The 22,890-nt window shown below is 41.9% G+C and overlaps 1 protein-coding gene across 5 annotated transcripts in view; it reads right to left on the bottom strand.

The window, feature by feature from the left end:
* The window catches only part of spg21 (SPG21 abhydrolase domain containing, maspardin), a 157,844-nt gene that overhangs the window by 106,973 nt on the left and 27,981 nt on the right, over nt 1-22,890 (bottom strand). For all 5 annotated transcript variants that reach the window (XM_060852797.1, XM_060852800.1, XM_060852796.1 and 2 more), the window contains 2 exons: nt 9,601-9,694; nt 3,717-3,878 (listed from right to left, as the gene is read on the bottom strand). In XM_060852797.1, the coding sequence (XP_060708780.1) occupies nt 3,717-3,878; nt 9,601-9,663 (225 nt within the window). In that variant the 5' untranslated portion in view covers nt 9,664-9,694. The remainder of the gene's footprint in view (nt 1-3,716; nt 3,879-9,600; nt 9,695-22,890) is intronic.

Raw genomic sequence — 22,890 nt, 5'->3', positions numbered from 1 at the left:
GCGCTGTGAGGCAGCAGTGCTAACCACTGTGCCACTGTGCCGCCCACAAAGAATCTAAAGAAGTTGAAGCTCTTGTCAAGAGGAAGGCGGCGGATTATATGAGGATGAGGTGTGAAGGCTCAGTTTGAGAACTTGAGAGTTAAGTTAGCCAGAAAAGATCAAAAGGAGAGAGCTAAGAACAGCCAGGACGGGTCATGAAAAGTTGGTTGCAGATAGGATCAAGGAAAACTCTAAGGCCTTCTATAGGTATTTCAGGAATAAAAGAATGACTGGAGTAAAATTAAGGCCAAACAAAGATAATAGTGGAAGTTGTGTGTGGAATCTGAGGACACAGGGGAAGCCCTTAATGAATACTTTTTGTCAGTATTCACATTGCAAAAGGGCAATGTTAGTGAGAATACGGAGATACAGGCTACTAGATTAGATGGGATTGTGGTTGATAACGAGGAGGTTTTAACAATTTTGGAAGATCTGAAAATAGATAAGCCCCCTGGGATGGATGGGATTTATCCTCAGATTCTCTGGGAAATGAGGGAGGAGATTGCAGAGCCTTTGGCTTTGATCTTTGTGTCATCATTGTCTACAGAAATAGTGCCAGAAGACTGGAGGATAGCAAATATTGTTCCCTTGTTTAAGGAGGGGAATTGAGGCAACCAATGAGCCTTACTTCAGTAGTGGGTAATGTGTTGGAAAAGGTTAAAAGAGAAAAGGATTTATAATCATCTGGAAAGGAATAATTTAATTAGAGATAGTCACACAGTTTTGTGAAAGGTAGGTTATGCCTAACTCGCCTTATTGAGTTCTTCAAGGTGGTGACAAAATGGGTGGATGAAGGTAAAGCGGTTGATATGGTGTATTTGGACTTCAGTAAGGCGTTTGATAAAATTCCCCAAAGTAGGCTATTGCACAAAATGGAGTTTCAGGATTGAAGGTGATTTAGCGACCTCAAATCAGAAATTGGCTAGCTGAAAGAAGACAAAGTGGTGGTTGATGGGAAATGTTCATCCAGGAGCTCAGTTATCAGTGGTGTGCCGCAAGGATCTGTTTTGGGGCCACTGCTGTTGCCATTTTTATAAATGATCTGGCTGTGAACGTAGAAGGATGGGTTAGTAAATTTGCAGATGACACTAAGGGAGACAGAGCTGTGGGTACTGCTGAAGGATGTTGTGGGTTACAGAGGAACATACATAAGAGCTGGGTGGAAAAGTGGCAAATGGAGTTTAATGTGGAAAAGTGTAAGGTAGTTCACTTCAGAAGAAATAACAGGAATGCAAAGTATTGGGCAAATGGTAAAATTCTTGGCAGTGTAGATGAACGGAGACATCTCGGTGTCCAGATGCACAAACCCCGAAACGTTGCCACCGAGGTTGTTAAGAAGGTATATGGTGTGTTGACGTTTATTGATGGGGGATCGAGTTTCGGAGTAACGAGGTCATGCTTCAGCTGACAAGACACCTGGAGTATTGTGTACATTTCTGGCCACTGCTTTGTAGGAAGGATGTGGAAGCTTTCGAAAGGGTTCAGAGGAGATTTACTAGGATTTTGCCTGGTATGGAAGGAAGGTCTTTTGAGGAAAGGCTGAGGGAATGAGGCTGTTTTCAGTCGGAGAGAAGAAGATTGAGAGGCGACTTAAATCGAGATGTATAAAATAAGAGGATTAGATGGGGTAGACAATGAGAGCCTTTTTCCTCGGATGGTGAAGGCTAACATGAGGGCCTTAGCTCTAATTTGAGGGGTGATAGAATTAGGACAGATATCAGGGGTAGTTTCTTTATTCAGAGTATAGGAGTGTGCCGCGTTAAGGGCACTTAAATAGGCATTGGACATACATATGGATAATAATGGAACGGTAGCAGGTTAGATGGGCATCAGATTAATTCTGACGGCGCAATATCAAGGGCCGAAGGGCCTGTACTGCACTGTAACTTCCTGTGTTCTATGTTCTATGACAGAGAGAGAGAGAGAGAGATATGGCGAGAGACACCAACAAAAGAGATGCATAGACAGAAAGGTAGAGAAACACAAAGTCACAGACAGACAAAGACAAAGACACACACACAGACACAGAGAGAGAACAGGAAAGTAAAACAGACACAGATAGAAAGAGAAACTGAAAGAACTGCTGATGCTGCTTAAACAAAAATCTAAAAATTGTTTGGAAAACCTAATTGGTCTGGCAGCATCTGTGAACAGAAATCAGAGTTTACTCTAATTAGATTTACTCTGAGCTTTCCTCACAGATGCTGCCAGACTGCTGAGCTTTTCCAGAAACTTCTATTTTTATTTCAGAAAGAAAGAAACCCAGATTGGTTGGGCAGGTTGGACGGTGGGTGGGGGTTGGGCTGGGCCAGAGAGGAGCTTATTGACTGCTGAAGACAAGGAGGAGAAAATATATTAAAATACAGTGTGTGGAGGTTTGTGAAAGACAGGGAGCTATGGAAACATCAAACTAAGAGGGTCTTAGTCAGGATCATTAGTATCTTTTCTTCACCAGGAAGAGACGACTTTGAAGGTAACATAATGCTGCAGAGACAGACTAAGGAATAAGAAGATCATGTTATTACTGAAGCAGGAGTTGGTTGCAGTGATAAGTAAACTGCAACAGCATTAAAACAGCAAAGACCCACGAGTTGGGTAATTGTGCCCTGAAGAGGAAGCATGCCTGGGTAGCCAACAGGGGCGAACCAAGACTGATGGCATGTGGCAGCAGTCTAGATACTAACTGTCTCACGTAGGTACACCAGAAAAAAATTTGAGATGCTGAGATAGATAGTTTATCATACTACTGAGGAATTACCATATTTCTGCAAGAGTGGGACAAGCCTTCCGAACACACACTGGAATTTTTTTTGATTCATTCATGGGACGAGGATGTCAACTACCCAGACAGTCAACCATGATGATGTGGGTCTGGAGTCATAAGTAGGCCAGACCAGGTAGTATGACAGTTTCCTTTCCCTAAAGCACATTAGTGAACCAGATGGGCTTTTCAAACAATCAACGATGGCTTCTCATTAGACTTTTAATTCCAGATTCCTCTTTGAATTCAAATTTCACCATATGTTACAGTGGGATTCAAACCCAACAATCTAGCAATAATGAGGCTATTGTCCCAACTCTGGATGCTCTTAAGATGTTCACAGAACTTACAGGTGCCACTGTACCCATAGCCCCTGTTCTTTCACATGCAAGTGTTCTTGGATTTGGAAGCTAGCATGTAAGGAGCCATGGTGAACTTCTGCAGTGCGTCTTGTAGATGGCATGCACTGCTGCTACTGAGCTTTGGTGGAGGAGAGGGTGAATGAGGATGTGGTGTCAATTAAGCGAATTGCTTTGTCTCAGATAGTGTCAAGCTTATTTTGTTATTGGAGCTGCATTCATTCAGGTAATTGAGGAGTATTCTATCACACATGCTTAGTCAATAGTGAACAGCCTTTTGGGAGCCAACAGGTGAGCTGACATACGTTACATTAATTCAATGTATCTATATTTTTCAGGTAAATGCTCTTGCTGAAATGAAAATGCATATAAGTTACCAATACATCAACACATGCAAAAAACAACAATTTTTAAATTTAATTATTAATTTTGCTATTATAATATAACGAAGCCAAGAAGCCTTATTTGCAATTAAATGGTCATTTGGAAAAATGTAACTAAACTCTTTTCGAAAATTTTGCTTCATAGAATAATAGAGCAAAGAAAGTTATACTTACAGAGATAACTCTGTAGCCCCATCCAGTTAAGGCCAAAATTTGATGAAAAAAAACATCTGCTGTTCCACTTACTGGGGGGAGGAATATTATTGGGCATCTTATGTTTCTGGGTCCTGCATCATAAAGGGACCAGACTTTACTGTCATCATCATCCACTATTATCTGTGGTATGGAATAAATTTGAGTTAGACAAAATCTGAATTAGATCGACTCCAAGTGACTGAAAACTGTTCTTTCTTCTGAATATTACATTGAGGGATCCTTGCAAAATCATAAAGATATATGCTTGTGATAGAATCTTGGTTGAGGAATGTCAGATCTAGCTGCAATGAACCCACACCTGATGGAGGATATCTAATACAGATTAAATGATGTAATGATGGACGAGTGTTAAACCCAAGATCACTAATCTCCAAGCTATAGTCTGTTGAATGGGAGAGAAACAATGGTACTATAAAAAGGGAGTGTAAAAAGATTAAATGATCAGTGTTTAGCCCGTAAAATGGATAACAAAATATCAGGATGAACATAAGAAATACAACGTGGATAAGCCTACCAGGCCTGCCCCACTACCCAATATAATCTGTGTTGAACTGCCTTAGATCTACTTTCCCATACGGTCCCCAAATCCCTGGATTGCAAGCAACGGACAAATCTGATCTCATCCTCAATATATTCAACACTAGGACATTCTTAAGCTTTTCGGGTAAAGAATTCCAAACATCCACAACCCTTTGAGTGAATAAATTTCTCATTTTACCCTTAACACTGAGTCATAGTCATACAGCTCGAAAACAAAACTTTCGTCCAACTCTTCCACAGTTCCTAGCACATGCATGCATTCAAACACTCTCCCTAGCATCTTTGACTTGCCCTTGCTTTGAGTCACTCTCCCTGACAAGCATATTTTGTCACATTCATGCTCACTTTTCTTCGTGCACCAATGCACTCTAGCGTTCTCCATGGTATATTTTCACACATTCCCAGGCATTCCCCTCCATTTGTCACTCCCACCCATTATAACTTTAGAACCAAATTCTGTAATGGCTGTCATACATCCTTATTTGTTCTGTGCTATCAATTTATCCAATTTGTTATGAATGTTAGTGGCTCAGTTGTCCCTTGTGATTTTTCTTTCCTTTGACCTTTCATTATTTTGTTTCTGTGCTTACCCATTTCTGTCACTCTATGGTTATCATGAAATTTTGAGTTAAGTAGAATCTTACAGCACAGAAATAGGCCCTTGGGCCCAACCCATCCATGCCAGCCTAATGGAACTAAACGGAAATTAGTTCCATTTCCCTGTATTTGGCCCATATCCTTCTAAACCTTTCCTATCCAAATACCCATTTAATAACATTACAATGCAGTGATACTGCAGATAAATGACTACTGTCCATCAGGAGCAGCTACATCCAACATCTTCCTGGGGAGTGCCAGAATTTTAATTTCAAGACAATGAATGAACCGCAGTAAACTGCTAAGTAAGGATGGTGTTAGTCTCTGAGGAAACCAGTCGATGATGTTGTTCCTTTGTGCCTGCTGCTCATGTCCTTCTGAATGGTAGAAGTCACCAGTTCAACTGCAGAGAATTCTGGTCACTGCATCACAGAAAGAATGTGAGAGGCTGTAGGATTTATGACTATGCTGTCAGAAATGGAGAATTTTAGCTATGAGGAAAAGTCAAGGACTGGATTTATTCTTTTAGAGCAGAAATAGCAATGGGACAATTGACCGGAGGTGAATGAAATTATGAAGTACCTGAATAAACTGATCAGGACCTATTTTCCTTTGTAAAGAAATCAATAATTAGAAGGTTTAAATTCAAAACAACCAGGAAAAGGATTAGAGATAAGTGTAGCATGTTTTCCACTGAGAGGGTGGTAGGGGTCTGGAGATCATTATCTGAAAGGGTGATAGAGGCAGATCCTCATGGTATCTATAAAAACTCAGTAAGACACTTGCAATCCACAGCCCTGTGCAACAAGAGTTGGAAGACTTAGACTTAATTTTAAGTTTTCTTTTCAATAACACAAAATCAGCTAAATTACCTCATTTTGTGCCAAAATTTATTCTTTTTTAAAGCTCTTAACTTTTCTGAAGACACTAACTTAAGGGAAGGGTCAAACAATGAGGAGCTGGAAATGCAAATATTAGAAAAAGAGCAAATTGAATCAATGTATTGAAGAAAACAAGTAGAATCTGTGGAGAGAAGAGAGTGTTTAAACTCTCTGTAATAGATTTTTCACAAGACCAGAAAAAAACTATATTTGAAACATTAACACCAATTAATTGTTAATTAACTACCATACAAACAGATGTCGCCAACCTTTATCCACTTGATTTCAGTTACACATTGCTTTAAAAAGAAGTATCTTAGCTTGAATAGCTCAGGAAGTGAAATATGCTAGTTAGTTAATGTCAAATCAAGACAAAGCAGACCGAGGAAGATAAAAATAAACTTAAAAATTGGGATAAGCAGTGGGGGGAAGGACCCAATGAGCTCTTGTGGGCAGTTCATTGCAACTGCAAGCATTGAACTGAAGCAGGGAAGAAAATAAATGGGGTTAATGGTTATCCAACAGGAAGCAAACGGCGGGGATAAATGAGTGTTTTTCTGGCTGGCAATTAGCAAACTGTGGTGTGCCTCAGGGATCAGTGAAGGGGCCGCAATTATTCATAATTTATATAGATGATGTGTCAAATTTGTGTCAGATGAATGTGAAACTTTGCAGAGGAACATAGTGGACAAAGGTCCACTATGCTCCTCTGCAAAGTTTCACTAGATAGAGTGGAATGTTAATAAATGTGAAGTCATCCAATTTGGTAGGAGTAACAGTAAAAAGGACTATTACTTGAATGGTAAAAAGTTGCAGCATGCTACTATGCAAAAGGACCTGGGTCTGCAGGTACAAGTAGTTACAAGGCAGATGGAATTTTGTCCTTCATTGCTAAAAGGATTGAGTTTAAAAGCAGGGAGGTTATGTTGCAGCTGTAGAGGGTGCTGGTGAGGCCACACCTGGAGTTGTGCAAGCAGTTTTGGTCTCCTTACTTGGGAAAGGATGTACTGACACTGGAAGGGTTGCAGAGGAGGTTCACTAGGTTGATTCCGGAGTTGAGGGGGTTGGCTTATGAGGAGATATTGAATAGACCGGGATTATATTCAATGGAATTCAGAAGAAGGAGGCGGCAATCTTACAGAAACACACAAAATTCTGAAGGCAATAGAAGTAAAGAGGACTTTCCACTGGCAGGTGAAGCTAGGACAAGAGGGCATAGCCTCAAGATTAGAGGGAGCAGTTTGAGGACTGAATTGAGAAGGAACTTCTTCACCCAGAGGGTTGTAAATCTATTGAATTCCTTGCCCAGATGAAGTAGCTGATGCTACTTCAGTAAACTTTTTATAGCTAAGATAGGTTTCTTTTAAATTAATTAAGGGATATGGTGAGAGCATGGGCAAGTGCAGCTGAGTCCACAAAAAGATCAGCCATGATCTTCTTGAATGGCAGAGCAGGATCAAAGAGCCAGATGGCCTATTCTTGCTCCTAGTTCTTACGTTTTTAAATGTAAGAACAAGAGAGTCTACAAAAGATATCAGTTGCTCACAAAAGGAGTACAGAGTCAATCCTGGCACAGGGACCTCACATCTGAAGGCTGGGTACAATCCTGGGCACTTACCCACGCCTGGACCAACAGGCAAACCACAGCTTGAGTACTGGATATTATGTACATATTCCACCACCTGAAGCACAGCAATCCTGCATGCTAGAAAGGGGAGAAGGTGGACATCTGCTTTCATCAGCCTGGACCAGAAGGAGGATATTGCACACATACATGTGGGACAGTGTCCAAAATGGGCTTTGGGGAGGGAATCCACAATTGGACCCAACGACTCTACACCTACATCGTTAGCATAGTCTTAATTAACAGGTGGGAATCAGAAAACTTCCCGTTCAGATGTGGAATCAGTGGGGCTGCCCATTCTCTCCTGCCTTGTTTGTGTGTTGCATACAGCTTTTTGCCGAGTTCATCAGGAAGGACTGGACCCGAGAGGGCTGTCTATTCCAGCTAGTAGAGGCTTGCTGGTCAAGGTTTCCCTGTACATGGATGACATCACCATTTTCTGCTTGGATCGACAGTCAGTGCACATATTCATGAGCATCTGCAACCAGTTCAAATTAACTCAGGAGCAGAGATAAATCAAGGCAACAGAGTGGCCACATCCTTTTGAAACTGGGCTAGCCAATCCTTTATTCCCTTCAATGTCAGAAAAGATTACCTGAAGGTGCTGGGAACTTGGTTTGGAGCGGCTGAGTCTTGTGCAAAATCTTGGAAGAAGTGCATTGCCAAGGTGAAGCAGACAGATTTTAGGAGCACTACTCCATCTGCATTGCAAGTAAATACCTGGTCATCAGGTGTGAGGCACACACTGTTATTCTAGATTCCCTGAACCTGTGCCATTGAAGTCACATGAGCCATCTTCCACTTCATCTGGAAGTCTAAGGTGGGCTATGTCCACAGGGACATATGTACACAACACTGGATGCCATTGCCACCCTTATCTTATGCTACCTGTGCGTGTCATTGCTTCAGGCTGTGTATTTACTAAGTGTCACTGCATACTAAGATTCTACCTGTCCCTGGTATTGTAAAAAATGGACTGGTCTCATTTCCATGGAACACTCCAAGTTTTCACCTTTCCTTCATTGAAAAAATTTGTGTCTGCGAAACCTTGCAGGGAAAAGGAGAAGGTGGATCCTGTCAGATTCTTTCCTGAGCAGAATGTCCAAGTCATTTGGCGGAATGCCTCATCACCAGAACTTTCAAACAACTTTCAAAACCACCATTTGGTTGGTGGTGAGAAGGGTGTTACCTGTGAGGTCCTTTTTGTATACCTGGACTCTTAGTGTCACCCCACGCTGCCTTTGAAGAGGCTGAAGAGGGTAAAGATTGTTACACATCTTCTGAAATGTGCCTTTGCAAAGGAAGTCTGGAGAAAGATGCAGTCATTTTGTTGAGGTTCGTCCCAAGCATCTCCATGTCACAGGTCTCTGTGCTATGTGGTCTGTTCCCAGGATACATACACAGACAAAAGTCAACTGTGCCCGGAGGACCATCAACTTGTAAAAGATGGTCTTTGGTCTGCCTGAAACTTGTTGCTCTTCTACAGCAATGAGTTGACCTTGCTCAAGTCGATTTGCGCACTAACACATTCCAAGGTCCAGGACTACGTGCTGAGGGAAGCACTGAAACTAGCAGTAGCTGCTACTAAGGCAGTGAGGAAAGACCACCATTTAAGGTTCCTTCTGCCAAAGTTAAATGGGTGTCCGTTCAGTTGTTGGTGCCTCAAATATATGTAATTATGGTCTTGTACAAATTAGAAATGGCTATTAAAAGTGGTCTTGTCCCCTCCCCCACCATGTCTTTTGCATATAAACTGACATTTTCTGAGTCTCCATCAGTTCTGAGGAAGAGTCAATCGACCTGAAATGTTAAGTCTAATTCTCTTGACAGATAATGCTGAGCTTTTCCAGCAATTTCTGGTTTGTTTATGCAAGACATGCCTGTGCTTTGTTTGCTGGATAGAGTCAAACTCCGATGTTTGTTTGTTTGTATGTTCCTGTCCAAAACCAAACTGGTTAAGTAACTATGTATATAAAGATATTTTTCAAATGAAAAACAATCCCACATTTAGAGCACAGGGTACAACATGAACAAGGGTACCTGACAAACTTGGTACCAATTTATCAGATTACATGTAAAACAAGCACAAAAAATAGTAACTTAATTAAATAATATTAAAGAAATCGGCACAGAATGAAGAAGGCTCATCTATTTGGAATTTAACAGTCACCTTCAAAAGGAAAAGAAATGCAGCACTTGCCTTTTTCAGTGGGACTGTACTCCGGAACCAGTTATAATCAGGGGAGACTTTAATCGCACCCATAGTGACCAGAACATCTACTGCAGCAAAAAGTCTGTGTAAAGCACAAAATATAAGTTATTGTGTAGGTCTTTAAAATCATAATTATAAAAATATTTATTTTAGAGATGGACAGCAAACCAGCCAGGTGAATTACATTTTAATAGTTTTATATACCAGTGACTGTAAAAGGAGAAATGTCAGAACATATGCAAAAACTGAAAGATGCAAGGATCCTTAAAGATAGTACAGTAACAGAAGATAGCATAGAGAGTCATACAGCATGGGAACAGATCCTTCAGTCCAAGCGATCCATGCTGAACATAATCCCAAACTAAGCAATTCGCACCTGTCTGCTCCTGGCCCATATCCCTTCAAACCTTTCCTGTTCATGAACTTACCAAAAATGTCCTTTAAACATTTTAAGTGTGCCCACATCCACCTCTTCCTCGGGAAGTTCATTCCATGTCCTCTGTGCAAAATATTTCCCCTCCCCCCGCCACCCAAGTCTTTTTAAAATCCTTCTCTTTTCACCTTAAAAACGTGCCCCTCATCTTGAAATTCCCCATCATAGGGAAAATGCATCTACCATTAACTCTACCAAAACCCAAAGATTTTATAAATTTCTATAAAGGTCACTTCACAACCTCCTATGCTCCAGCCTAACCTTTCCAAACCTTTTATACCCTGCAATATCCTGGTAAATCGCTTCTGAATCCTCTCTAGCTGAATAATATCCTTCCAACAACAAGGTGACCAGAGCTAGACACAGTACTCCAGAATAGGCCTCACCAATGTCCTGTACAATTTCAACATGACTTCCTAAGATTAATAGTGAAATCAATAAAACAAAACTCTGAATAGATATCAGTCTATTCAGAGAATCCCCACAGTGTGAAAACAGGCCATTCAACCAATCGAGTCGACATCAACCCTCCAAAGAGCAGCCCATCACCCATAACTCTGCATCTCCCATGGCCAGTCCACCTAACCTGCACAGCTTTGGACTGCGGGATGAAACCAGAGCACCTGGAGGAAACCTACGCAGTCACTGGGAAAACGTGCAATCTCCACAAAAGGCAGTTGCCCAAGACTGCAATTGAAAGTGGGTCACTGGTGCTGGAGATCAAACAATAATAAAAATTGCTGGAGATACGCAGCAGGTCTGGCAGCATCTGCAGACAGAAAATAGAGTTAACACTGAGTTCAGGTACCTTTCTTTGGAACGGATTAATAGTCACTTGGACAATTGAGTTACTGAGGAAAGCCAGCAGAGATTTATTAAAGGCAAATAACATGCAACTAACAATGAAGATAATAAATTTTATTGTGGTATGCGTGGACTTCCAAAAAAGGCTTGTTAACAAAGCTGCAACATTTAGAACAAAACAGGTGACAGCATGCTGACAAAGTAGTGGTGAACAATGTTGTTCACAAGGATTATGTATACAAGAGTCAGTACTGATACTCTACTCTTCGTGATATATACAGGTCGTTCTTCTATAATGTGATAGTTGTGTTCTTCTATAACCTCATGCTATAGAAAATTGTGGTATGGAAAACAGTCATAGAAAATCATGCTGTGGAAGATCGATAACAGAAAGAAAATCACCACACCCATTCAACAGAAAGCTTGCTTAATCCAAACAACATTCTCAATTTCTCAATCATGTTATAGCCAATTCGTGCTGACAAAACGCATGTTATAGTAGAATAACCTGTACTTAGATTTGGATACACAACTTCAAAACATGCAGATGACAAAACCCGGATATATTGGGAACTATGAAGGGAATACCAACTGACATCAAGAGGACACTGGTTGATGAAACAGGAAGACACATGGCAGAGTACAGAAGCAAATAAGCTATGATAAATGACAGGAAACTGTTTTGGTATTATAGCAGTACAGTGTCCAATTTGAGGCACCACACTTTAGGAAAGTCATTGAGGCTTTAGGAAGGATGCAGAAAAAACTTCCAAAGAACATTTTCAGGATGAGAGATTAAAAGTCATGGCAACTGCTGAAGCAGGATTTTGGTCTGAGGGGGCAGAGGGAGATTTGATACGAGTGTTCAATATCATAAAGAGCCTGAACAATTCACATAAAGAGAAGCTAATCTTGCTGGCAGAAAGGCTAAATAAACAAACAGAGAACAAAGGTTTAAGTTAATTTACAAAAAAAAGCAATCACATGACAAAAACTTATTTATGCAACAAGAGGTAATGATCTAGAATGCTTTTGGTTTTGGTGTGGAGGCATATTAAATTATGGCTTTCAGAAAAGAATTGTATCAAAAGATAAAACTGACTGGGTATTAGTAAAACTAGATCCTATTCCTTAGCAAACAGCAAATGCAAACAGCACAGCCATTCCAATAATCTGTGTCAAATACTTGTGAATGGGGCATTGAATAATAAAAACAAAGAATCTACTGATGGCCATGACACCCATTATCAATTGTCAGAAAAACCCATCTGATTCACTAACGTTGTTCATCCTCACCTAATCAGGCGGCATAAGCCCTTCATCAGGAATCCTCAAAACATCAATTCTCCTGCTTCTCCAATGCTGCCTGACTGGCTGTGCTTTTTCAGCACCATCCTTTGACTCTGATCTCCAGCATCTGTAGTGCTCACTTTCATCCTCACCTGGTCGGACCTTACATGTGACTCTAGACCTTCAGCAATGCGGTTGACTCTCAGCTGCCCTCTGAAATGGCCGAGCAAGCCTCAGGCCATAAATGCTGGCCAGCCAGAGACATCCAGGCCCACAATGAATTTTCAAAAACATCAGTTCTGAAGAAGGGTCATTCAACCCGAAACATTAATTTCAAGGAATTTTCATAGAATCCCGACAGTGTGGAAATTCTGCCTTCTCTCCTCAGCTGCTGCCAAACCCGCTGAGATTTTGCAGCAATTTCTGTTTGTGTTATTGGGCTCTGATATGCTTTGTTGGTTTTGAAATTACTTGGCTCTGTGCTGCTTCTGCCATTTAGCATGCACATGCTATGACTTCACCAGGTTGGCACCTAATTTTTAGGTATGCCAGGTGCTACTTCTCATGCTTTCTTGCACTCTTAATCGAATTAGCTTGATAGTAATTGGAGAGTGAGGGACAGGCTGGACTGTGACGTTACAAATACAATTCTGTTGAAGGCTGACAATACCTCGTGGATTATTGACCAGAGGGAAGGGAGTGAAGCAGCAGAGGCAGCTGAATGCATGGACTCAATCTTATTACTTAAATAGTTAATGTGTTCCTTGCACTTACTATTGGAGTCAAAGTAGGAGACTGGAATTTAAAGACACAGTTAATCACAATTGTTCTTTATTTTTTCAATGGCAGTTGGAATGGGAGGAGTGACAGCCAGGACGAATGGCCTGATTGGAAGGTCATTTTAAAATATAAAAACTTACCTTGGGAGTTTCAGGAATATATTTTGGGAGCGGCTGAATCCCGAGACACTACACGCCCTTCTCCTCTAAGCAAAAAAAAAGGACTCTCATATGTTGGCTAAGGGAAGGCGTTTCAATTGATATTTCTTTTGTATAATGTGATTGACTGAAAGTTTACTATTAGTTGGTCAATGGAATAAGACAACAGAGAAATACTAGAAATTATTTAACTGATAAATTTGTATAAAATAATTAAATAAGTAGGCTGGACAGGTGATGTGCTGTAGCTGTATGATAGGCTGGTTGATCCCATTGTGAATGGCAATGACCACACCTGCAGCAAGTGTTGGTTGCTGGAAGAACTCCGGATCAGAATTGATGATCTGGAATTAGAGCTTCAAACACTGTGGCACATCGGGAGGGGGAAAGAGTTACCTGGATGCTTTGTTTCAGGAGGCAGTCACACCCAGTAGATTAAGTAATTCAAATTTAGTTCGTGATCAGGAACAACAGGGTGTAAATGAGGCAGGTAGAGGGTTTCTGAGTTCAGAAGTGGAGGAGCCTCAGCCCTTGACCTTGTCCAACAGGTATCAGATTCTTGCTCCCTGTATGGATGAGGAAAAGGGCTGTGGACAGGCGAGCCAGCTGACCACGGCACCATGGTGCAGAAGGCCATCCAAGAGGGGGGAGCAAAAAGACTAGTTGTTATAGGAGATTCTATAATTAGGGGGACAGATAGTATCACTTGTGAGCTGGATCAGGAGTCCCCCATGGCGGGTTACCTGCCCGGTGCCAGGGTGCAGGACATTTCCGAACAGCTTGGAAGGATATTGGGGCGGGAGGGAGAAGATCTAGTTGTTGTGGTCCCATGTTGGCACAAACAACATAGGCAAGGCTAGGAAGGAGGACCTGTTTGGGAAGTATCAAGCACTAGGAAGGTAATGGAAGAACAGGTCCGTAAGGGTCATAATCTCTGAATTACTGCCCGATTATAATTGGCATAGGGATAAGAAAATTAGGGAAGTAAACATGTGGGTAAGAGACTGATGTGGGAAAGAGGGATTCCATTTCATGGGACATTGACATTAATTTTGGAACTGGGGCAATCTGTACTGATGGGACAGTCTCTACCTGAACTGATCTGAAACCAGTGTTTTGGCGAAAAGGATAAATAGGGTGGTCACTACGACTTTAAATTTGTAAGTCGGGGACGGGGAGAAGGGAAGGAATAGGGAAAGCAACAGGGAGTATGGAGTCAAGTAGAAAGATAAGCAGCAGCTTAGCATGTTGTGCAGGTTTTAAGTTCGAGGCAGATTAGGAATGAAGCAAAAAGGAAGAATAACTTAGGACATATTACTGGAGATGATGGAAATCATGAGGTTAAAAAAATTAATATTAGGGTACTTTACTTGAATGCTCGCAGTATTTGTAACAAAATAGATGAATTAACAGCACAAATCGTTGTGAATGATTATGATATGGTAGGCATCACAGAAACATGGTTACAGTGGGTTCAGGACTGGCAGTTAATCATTTAAGGATTTACAACTTATCAAAAAGACAGGGAGGTGGGCAGAGGAGGCGGGGTTGCCTTGTTAGTTAAGAATGAAATGAAATCTATGGCACTAAATGACATAGGGTCAGATGATGTGGAGTCTGTGTGGGTGGAGTTAAGGAACCACAAAGGCAAAAAAAACATAATGGGAGTTACGTACAGACCAGTGGTCAGGACCTGGGGCGCAAGATGTACCAGGATAGAGCATGTCAGAAAGGCATGGTCACAGTGATCATGGGGGACTTCAATATGCAAATGGATTGGGTAAATAATGTTGCTGGTGGATCCATAGAATGCTTACAGGATGGCTTTTTGGAACAGCTTATGATGGAGTCCAGAAGGGAACAGACTATTCCAGACTTAGTGCTATGTAATGAGCCAGACTTTATAAAATATCTTAAAGTAAGGGAACACTTCAGAGGCAGCGATCATAATACAGTAGAGTTCAGGCTGCAGTTTGAAAGAGAGAAGGCAAAATCAGATGTAATAGTGTTACAGAGACGCGAGAGAGGAACTGATGAAAATTGACTGGAAGCAGGGCCTAGTGGGGAAGATTGTCTTCAATTACACCCAGAAACTGCCACAGTACAGAGACTATCCCAAAGAAAAGAAAGATTATCTGGAAGGGTATTAGACAGCATTGGCTGACAGAGGAAGTCAGAAAATGTATCATAGAATGAGAGAGCAACTATAAAGTGGCCAAGAGCAGTGGGGAATCAGAAGATTAGGAAGACTACAAAAACAAACAGAGGGTAACAAAGAGAGAAATAAGGAAGGAGAGAATCAAATATGAAGGTAAGCTAGCCAGTAAAATTAGAAATTATAGCAGAAGTCTCTTTCAATACATAAGAAATAAACGAGAGGCAAAAGTAGAAATTGGGCCACTCCAAATTGATGCAGGAAGGCTCGTGATGGGAGATAAGAAAATAGCTGAAGAACTTATAAATACTTTGTGTCAGTCTTCACAGTGGAAGACATGAGTAATATCCCAATAATTAAGAAGAGTTCGGGGCAGAGTTGAGTATCGTAGCCATTACAAAAGAGAAAGTACCAGAAAAGCTATAAAGGTCTAAATATTATTACATCCGAGAGTTCTGAGGGAGGTGGTGGTGGTGTTGGTTGTAATCTTTCAAAAAAAAATCACTAGAGTCAGGGAAAGTCCCAGATGATTGGAAAATCACTGTTGTAACCCCCTTATTCAAGAAAGGATCAAGACTAAAGATGGAAAATTTTTGGCTGTAGTTAAAATTCTAGAATCCATTGTTCAGGATGAGATTACTAAATTCGTGGAAGTGCAGGGTCAGATTAGAAAAGTCAGCATGGAGTTATTAAGGAGAGATCATGCCTGACAAACCTGTTAGAATTCTTTGAAACGGTAATAAGTAGGTTAGACCAGGAAACCCAGTGCATATTACCTATCTAGATTTCCAAAAGGTCTTTGTTAAGAGCCTCACAGGAGGCTGCTGAGTAGGTGAAGGCACATGGCGTTCGAGGTGAGCTACTGGCTACTATATGTTTGGGTTGGTGATGTCATTTCCTGTTCTTTTTCTCAGGGTGTGGTAAATCAGGTCCAAGTCAAATCTGCTTGTTGATGGCATTCCAAGTGGAATGCCATGTTTCTAGGAATTCTCATGCATGTCTCTGTTTGGCTTGTCCTAGGATGGATGTGTTGTCCCAGTCGAAGTGGTGTCCTTTCTCATCTGTATGTCAAGATATTAGTGTGAGAGGGTCACGTTGCTTTGTGGCTAGTTGATGTTTGTATTTCCTGGTGGCTAGTTTTTTGCCTGTTTGTTCAATGTAGTGTTTGTTACAGTCCTTGTACAGTATTTTGTAAACTAACATCATTACAAAATACCATGCAAGGTATAAAAGAGACCTAAGGGGCAACTTTTTCACGCAGAGGGTAGTACATGTACAGAATGAGCTGTCAGAGGATGTGGTGCAGGCTGGTACAATTGCAACATTTAAGAGGTATTTGCATGGGTATATGAATAGGAAGGGTTTGGAGAGATATGGGTCGGGAGCTGGCAGGTGGGACTAGATTGGGTTGGGATATCTGGTCGGCGTGGACAGGTTGGACCGAAAGGTCTGTTTCTATGCTGTACATCTCTATGACTCTACGACTGTAACAAACACTATGTTGGACAAACAGGCAGAAAACTAGCCACCAGGATACATGAACATTAAGTAACCACAAAATGACATGACTCTCTCTCACTAATATCCTTGCATAAAGATGAGGCAGGACACCAATTTGACTGGGACAACACATCCATCCTAGGACAAGCCAAATAAACAGAGACACACACGAGAATTCCTAGAAGCATGGCTTTCCAACCAGAACTCTAACAACAAGCACATTGACTTGAACACGAGTTACCACCCCCTGAGAAAAAGAACAGGAAATGACATCATAATAGAAAATGACATCACCACAGGAAATGACACCAGTAATCTAAAGAAACCCAAACATATAAATAGAAAGCAGGAATCATCAGCAATGCTTAGTCCGGAGGCTCACTGACAATGTTACCCAGTATGGTGACGAAACGTCTGAACATGAATCTTCCAGCTCAGCAAGCAAACCTACATCCAGAACCACAACCTGACTACAAATCTTTTCAAAACTTGCTGTTCATTTTATACATTAATGATCTGGATGAGGGGCCGGGGGCATTCTGGCAAAGTTTGCCGATGATACGAAGTTAGGCAATCAAGCAGTTAGTTCTGAGGAGTTGGGAAGCTGCAGAAAGATTTAGACAGTTTAGGAGAGTGGTCCAAGAAATGGCTGATGAAATTCAATGAGTAAATATGTGAGGTCTTGCACTTTGGAAAAAACACAGGCAAGGACTATTTTCTAAACTGTGAGAAAACTCAAAGCCAAAGTACAAAGCAATCTGGGAGTGCTAGACCAGGATTATCTAAAGGCTGACTTGCAGGTTGAGTCCGTGGTTAAGAAAGCAAATGTAATGCTGTCATTTATCTCAGTAGAGTAGAAATGTAAAAGCAGCAATGTGCTACTGAGACTTTATAAAGCTCTACTTAGGCCCCATTTAGAATAGAGTATCCAATTCTGGGGCCACACACCCAAGGAAGGACATACTGGCACTAGAGCATGTCCAGCGGATGCTACATGGAATGGTAGACTTAACATACGATGAATGGCTGAGGATCCTGAGATTGTATTCAAGTTTAGAAGATTAAGGGGAGATTTGGGCAGCACGGTGGCACAGTGGTTAGCACTGCTGCCTCACAGCGCCAGGGACCTGGGTTCAATTCCCGCCTCAGGCGACTGACTGTGTGGAGTTTGCACATTCTCCCCGTGTCTGCGTGGGTTTCCTCCGGGTGCTCCGGTTTCCTCCCACGGTCCAAAGATGTGCGGGTCAGGTGAATTGGCCATGTGAAATTGTCCGTAGTGTTAGGTAAGGGGTACATGTAGGGGTATGGGTGGGTTGCGCTTCGGCGGGTCGGTGTGGACTTGTTGGGCCGAAGGGCCTGTTTCCACACTGTAAGTCTAATCTAATCTAATCTAATAGAAACTTGCAAGATAATGCATGATTTGTTTCCAATAGGCGGGGTTACTAGGACCCGTGGGCACAGCCTTAGGATTAGAGGGGCTCAATTTAGAACGATAAATTGGGAAACACTTCTTCAGCCAAACAGTGGTGGGCTTGTGAAATTCATTGCCATGGAGTGCAATAGAGGCCGGGACGTTAAATGTCTTCATGGTAGAGATTGAAAAATTCTTGATCTCACAAAGAATTAAGGGCTACAGGGAGAGTGCGGTAAGTGGTGTTGAAATGCCCATCATTTGAATGGCGGAGTGGATTCGATGGACCAAATGGCCTTACTTCCAACCCTATATCCTATGCTCTTATGGTCTTACATTTTAAGATGACATCAGGATACAATGTAACCTAATGGTTGAATCAGATTTGTCGATGAATGTCTACTCTACATAAAAACCAAAGAAACTGTGGATGCAGGAAATCAGGAACAGAAATTGTTGGAGAAGCTCAACAGATCTGGCAGCTTCCATGAGAGAAGTCAGAGTAAACATTTTAAGTCCAGTGACTCTTTGTCAGAATTTTTTATTCTATATATTTGTTTTAACCTTGTGGTTTTAAGAGTGGAGATGGCATAGGACAGTGTATTAGTTTGAATAAGGAAAATGGTATAATGTGGGAAGACTGATCTTTTGGATATGTGGCTGCTTAATTGTATGTTAACTTGTGATACAGTGGTAGTGTTACTATCTGTGACCCTGGAGGTAATGGATTCAAGTCCCACCTGGTCCAGAGGTGTGTACTAACATCTTTGAACAGGTGAATTGGAAAATCTTGCAGGACCACAGTAGAAAGTTTCATTTTCAGTGGACAGCACAGTGGCTGTGGTTAGCACTGGTGCCTCACAGCACCAGGGGCCTGGATTCGATTCTAGCTTTGAGTGACTCTGTGTGGATTTTGCATGTTCTCCCCGATGGATTTCCACTGCGTTCTCTCGTTTCATACCACAAGTTAATGATGTACAGGTTAGGTGGATTGGCCCAGTGTCTAGGGATGTGAAAGATAGGTGGATTTGACATGGTAAATGCAGGGTTAGAGGGATGGTTGGATGGTTAGATTCCCTACAGTGTGGAAACAGGCCCTTCAGCCCAACCAGTCCACATCAACTCTCCAAAGAGTAGCTCACCCTCTGACGTCTGATCTCCCTCTGACTAAAGCACTAACGCTATGGGCAATTTAGCATGGCTAATTCACCTGACTTGCACATTTTTGGAGTATGGGAGGAAACCAGAGCACCTGAAGGAAACACACTCAGACATGGGGAGAATGTGTAAACTCCACACAGCCAGTCGCCTGAGGCTGGAAACGAACCTGGGATCCTGGTGCTGTGAGGCCGTAGTGCTAACCACCGTGCCATGGATAGGGGAGAAGGGGCAGTATAGTTGGAATGGTTTTCAAAGGATTGATGCAGACTCAATTGGTCAAATGGCCTCTTTCTGCACTATAGGAATTTTTGATTCTGTGTACCCAATGCCTCTTATTTTAGTAGAATTTAATGTAATTTCATCAGAAATGGAACAACAAAGGTTCCATTCGTATTGAGGGAATCAGATTTAAGGTCCACACAAAACAGCATGGTCAGAGTTGTCCAGTAGCAAGTGGGGGGGTGTTGTCCAGTGAAGAATTTTGGCCACCAGGATTTACAAACAGCAGAGAGAGAAAAATTGCAGGATGTACTGTGTTTAGGAGATTTCATCATCCAACAATAGGTAGTAGTAGCTGCATACAGTTTATGAAATAAGGTAATTGAGCTTGTGGTGCAGATTGAAATGGGCAGGTATGAAGTGGTGAGTATTACAGAAACGTGGCTACAAGGGGATCAGGACTGGGAACTGAATATCCAAGGATATACATCCTATCTATAAGATAGGCAGGTGGTCAGAGGGGTTGTCTTTGGCCTATTAGTAAGAAATGAAATTAAATCAATAGCAAGAAATAAAGTAGGGTTAGATGAGGTATAGAATCTGCATTGGTAGAGTTGAAAATCACAAAGGCCTCATGATTTGCAGCACAACATATACCAGGAGATACAAAAGGTATGTAAGAAAGGCAATTGTGTGTGATCATGGGGGATTTCAATATGCATGGGAAATTCAGGTTCGTAGTGGATTGCAAGGAAAGGAACTTGTGGAATGGCTTTTTAACAGCAGCTTATGGTGAAGCCTACTAGGGAACAGATGGTTCTGGATTTAGTGTTGCATAGTGAGGCAGACTTGATAAGACTTCCTTCATGTTAAGCTCCCTTAGGAGGCAGTGACCATAATATGATAGAAATTACTCTAGAGGGAAAAGGTGGAATCAGGGTGGCTCAGTGGTTAGCACTGCCGCTTTACAGTGCCAGGGGTTCAGGTTGGATTCCCACCTCAGATAACTGTCTGTATGAGGTTTGCACATTCTCCCCGTGTCTGCATGGGCTTCCTCTGGGTGCTCTGGTTTCCTCCTACAATCCAAAGATGTGCTGATCAGGTGAACTGGCCATGCTAAATTGCCCGCAGTGTTAGGTGCATTAGTCAGGGGTAAATATTGGGTAGGGGAATGGGTCTGGGTGGGTTACTCTTCAGAGGGTCGATGTGGGGCCTAAGGGCCTGTTTCCATAATGTAGGGAATCTAACCTAATCAGTATTACAGTTGAATAAAGGCAACTACAGAGGCATAAGGGAGGAGCTGACCAGAATTGATTGGGAAAGAAAGTAACAAGAAAGACAGTGGAACAGCAATGGCAGGAGTTTCTGGGAGTAATTTGAGACACACAGCAAAATGTAATCCCTTGTAAAAAGAAGAATGAGGCTACCAAAGCTGACAAGGGAAGTCAGGCACAGCCTAAAAGCAAAAGAGAAAGCATATAGTGTGGCAAAGGGCAGTGGGAAGCCAGAGGATTGGGAAACCTACAAAGACCAACAGAGGGCAAAGAAAGAAATAATGAGGGAGAAGATTAAATATTATGGTAAGCTAGCCAGTAGCATAAAAGAATATTGCAAGAGTTTATTTAGTTATATAAAGGGCAAAAGAAAGGCAAACATTGGGCCATTGGAAAATTACGCTGGAGAATTAGTAATGGGGAACAAAGAATTTGCGGAGGAACTGAATAAGGAACTTTGCGTCAGTCTCCACCGTGTAATATCCCAAGACACTCGGGAAACAGAGGGGAGTGTGGTTGCCATCACCAAAACAAAAGTGTTAGAAAAGATGAAAAGTCTAAAGGTGGATAAATCACCTGGACCAGGTGGATTACACCTCAGCATTCACATAAGAATCATAGAATCTCTACAGTATGGAAGCAGGTCATTTGGACCAATAAGTCCACACCAACCCTTCAAAGAGTATCCCAACCAGACCCATTCCCCTACCCTATTACTCCTGTCTTTGTGGAGTTTTGCACATTCTCCTCCTGGTGCTCCATTCTGAAGTTCTGGGAATCTGAACGATATAGCTGAACACATAGCGGAAGAGATACTGGAGGCATTGGTGGGGATGTTTCAGAGAGTTCCAGAGGACTAGAAAATTACTCTGTGTTTAAGAAGGGAGTAAGGCAAAAGATAGAAAATCACAGACCAATCAGGCTGACCTCAGTCGTTGATAAGATTTTCGAATCCATTGTGAAGGATGAGATTTCTGAATACTTGGAAGAGCATGGTAAAATTGGGCAAAGTCAGCATGGTTTCATCATGCCTGACAAATCTGTTGGAATTCTTTGAGGAAGTAATGAGTGGGTTAGAGAGCCAATGGATGATATTTACCTGGACTTGCAGAGGCAAGGTGCTGAGTAAGATAAGGGGCCATGTTGTTAGAGGCAAGCTATTAGTATGGACAGAGAATGAGCTGTCTGGCAGAAAGCAGACAGTGAGGATAAAAGAATTCTTCTCAGAATGGCAGCTGATGACGAGTGATGCTTCACAAGCGTCAGTGTTGGGACCACAACTTTTCACTTTATGTTGGAGTTACACAGAATGTTGATGAGACAGGACATGGAGTATTGTGCTCACCTTTGGTCACCATGTTATAGGAAGGATGTTATTAAACTGGAAGGAGTGCAGAAGAAATTTACAAGGATATTGCCAGGACTCAAGGGTCTGAGTTATAGGGAGAGGTTAGATAAGCTACAACTTGTTGTCTAGGGCATAGGAGACTGAGGGGGAGATCTTATAGAAATGTATAAGATCATGTGAGGCATGGGTAAGCTGAATGCATTCACTCTTTTTTCATGGGTTGGTGAATCGAGGATTAGAGTCACGGAAACAACTTGTCCCATTGGCCAGCATTTGGCCCATATCCCTCTAAACTCTTCCTATTCATACACACATCCAGACCAACTGCTACCACTTCGCCTGGCTGTTAATTTCAAACATGCACCATCCTCTGCATGAAAAAGTTGCCCTATAGGTCTCTTTCATATTTTTCCCCTCTCATCCTAAACCTATGCCCTCTAGTTCTGAACTCCCCCCAACCCAGGGAAAAGACCTTGTCTATTTTCAATTCCTCCCTAACTTTCTATATTCTCCCTACAGAATCTCATCCTTTTCCCTTCCTCTGGTCTTTAGTTCCAATGTGTACAATGACCTCCTGCTGGTCCCTCTCCCCTTTGAGAACATGCTGCACCCTCTCTGAAACATCCTTGATCCTGGCACCAGGGAGGCAGCACACCATTTTCATTGCTCGTCACAGAAATGTCTGTCTGTGCCTCTGACGAGACAGTCCACTATCATAAATCGATTGCTTGGAACTCGATCTATC

This window comes from Hemiscyllium ocellatum, chromosome 39, assembly GCF_020745735.1.
Source record: "Hemiscyllium ocellatum isolate sHemOce1 chromosome 39, sHemOce1.pat.X.cur, whole genome shotgun sequence".
NCBI classification, from domain to species: domain Eukaryota; kingdom Metazoa; phylum Chordata; class Chondrichthyes; order Orectolobiformes; family Hemiscylliidae; genus Hemiscyllium; species Hemiscyllium ocellatum.
This window is presented reverse-complemented; position numbering and strand designations above follow the sequence as displayed.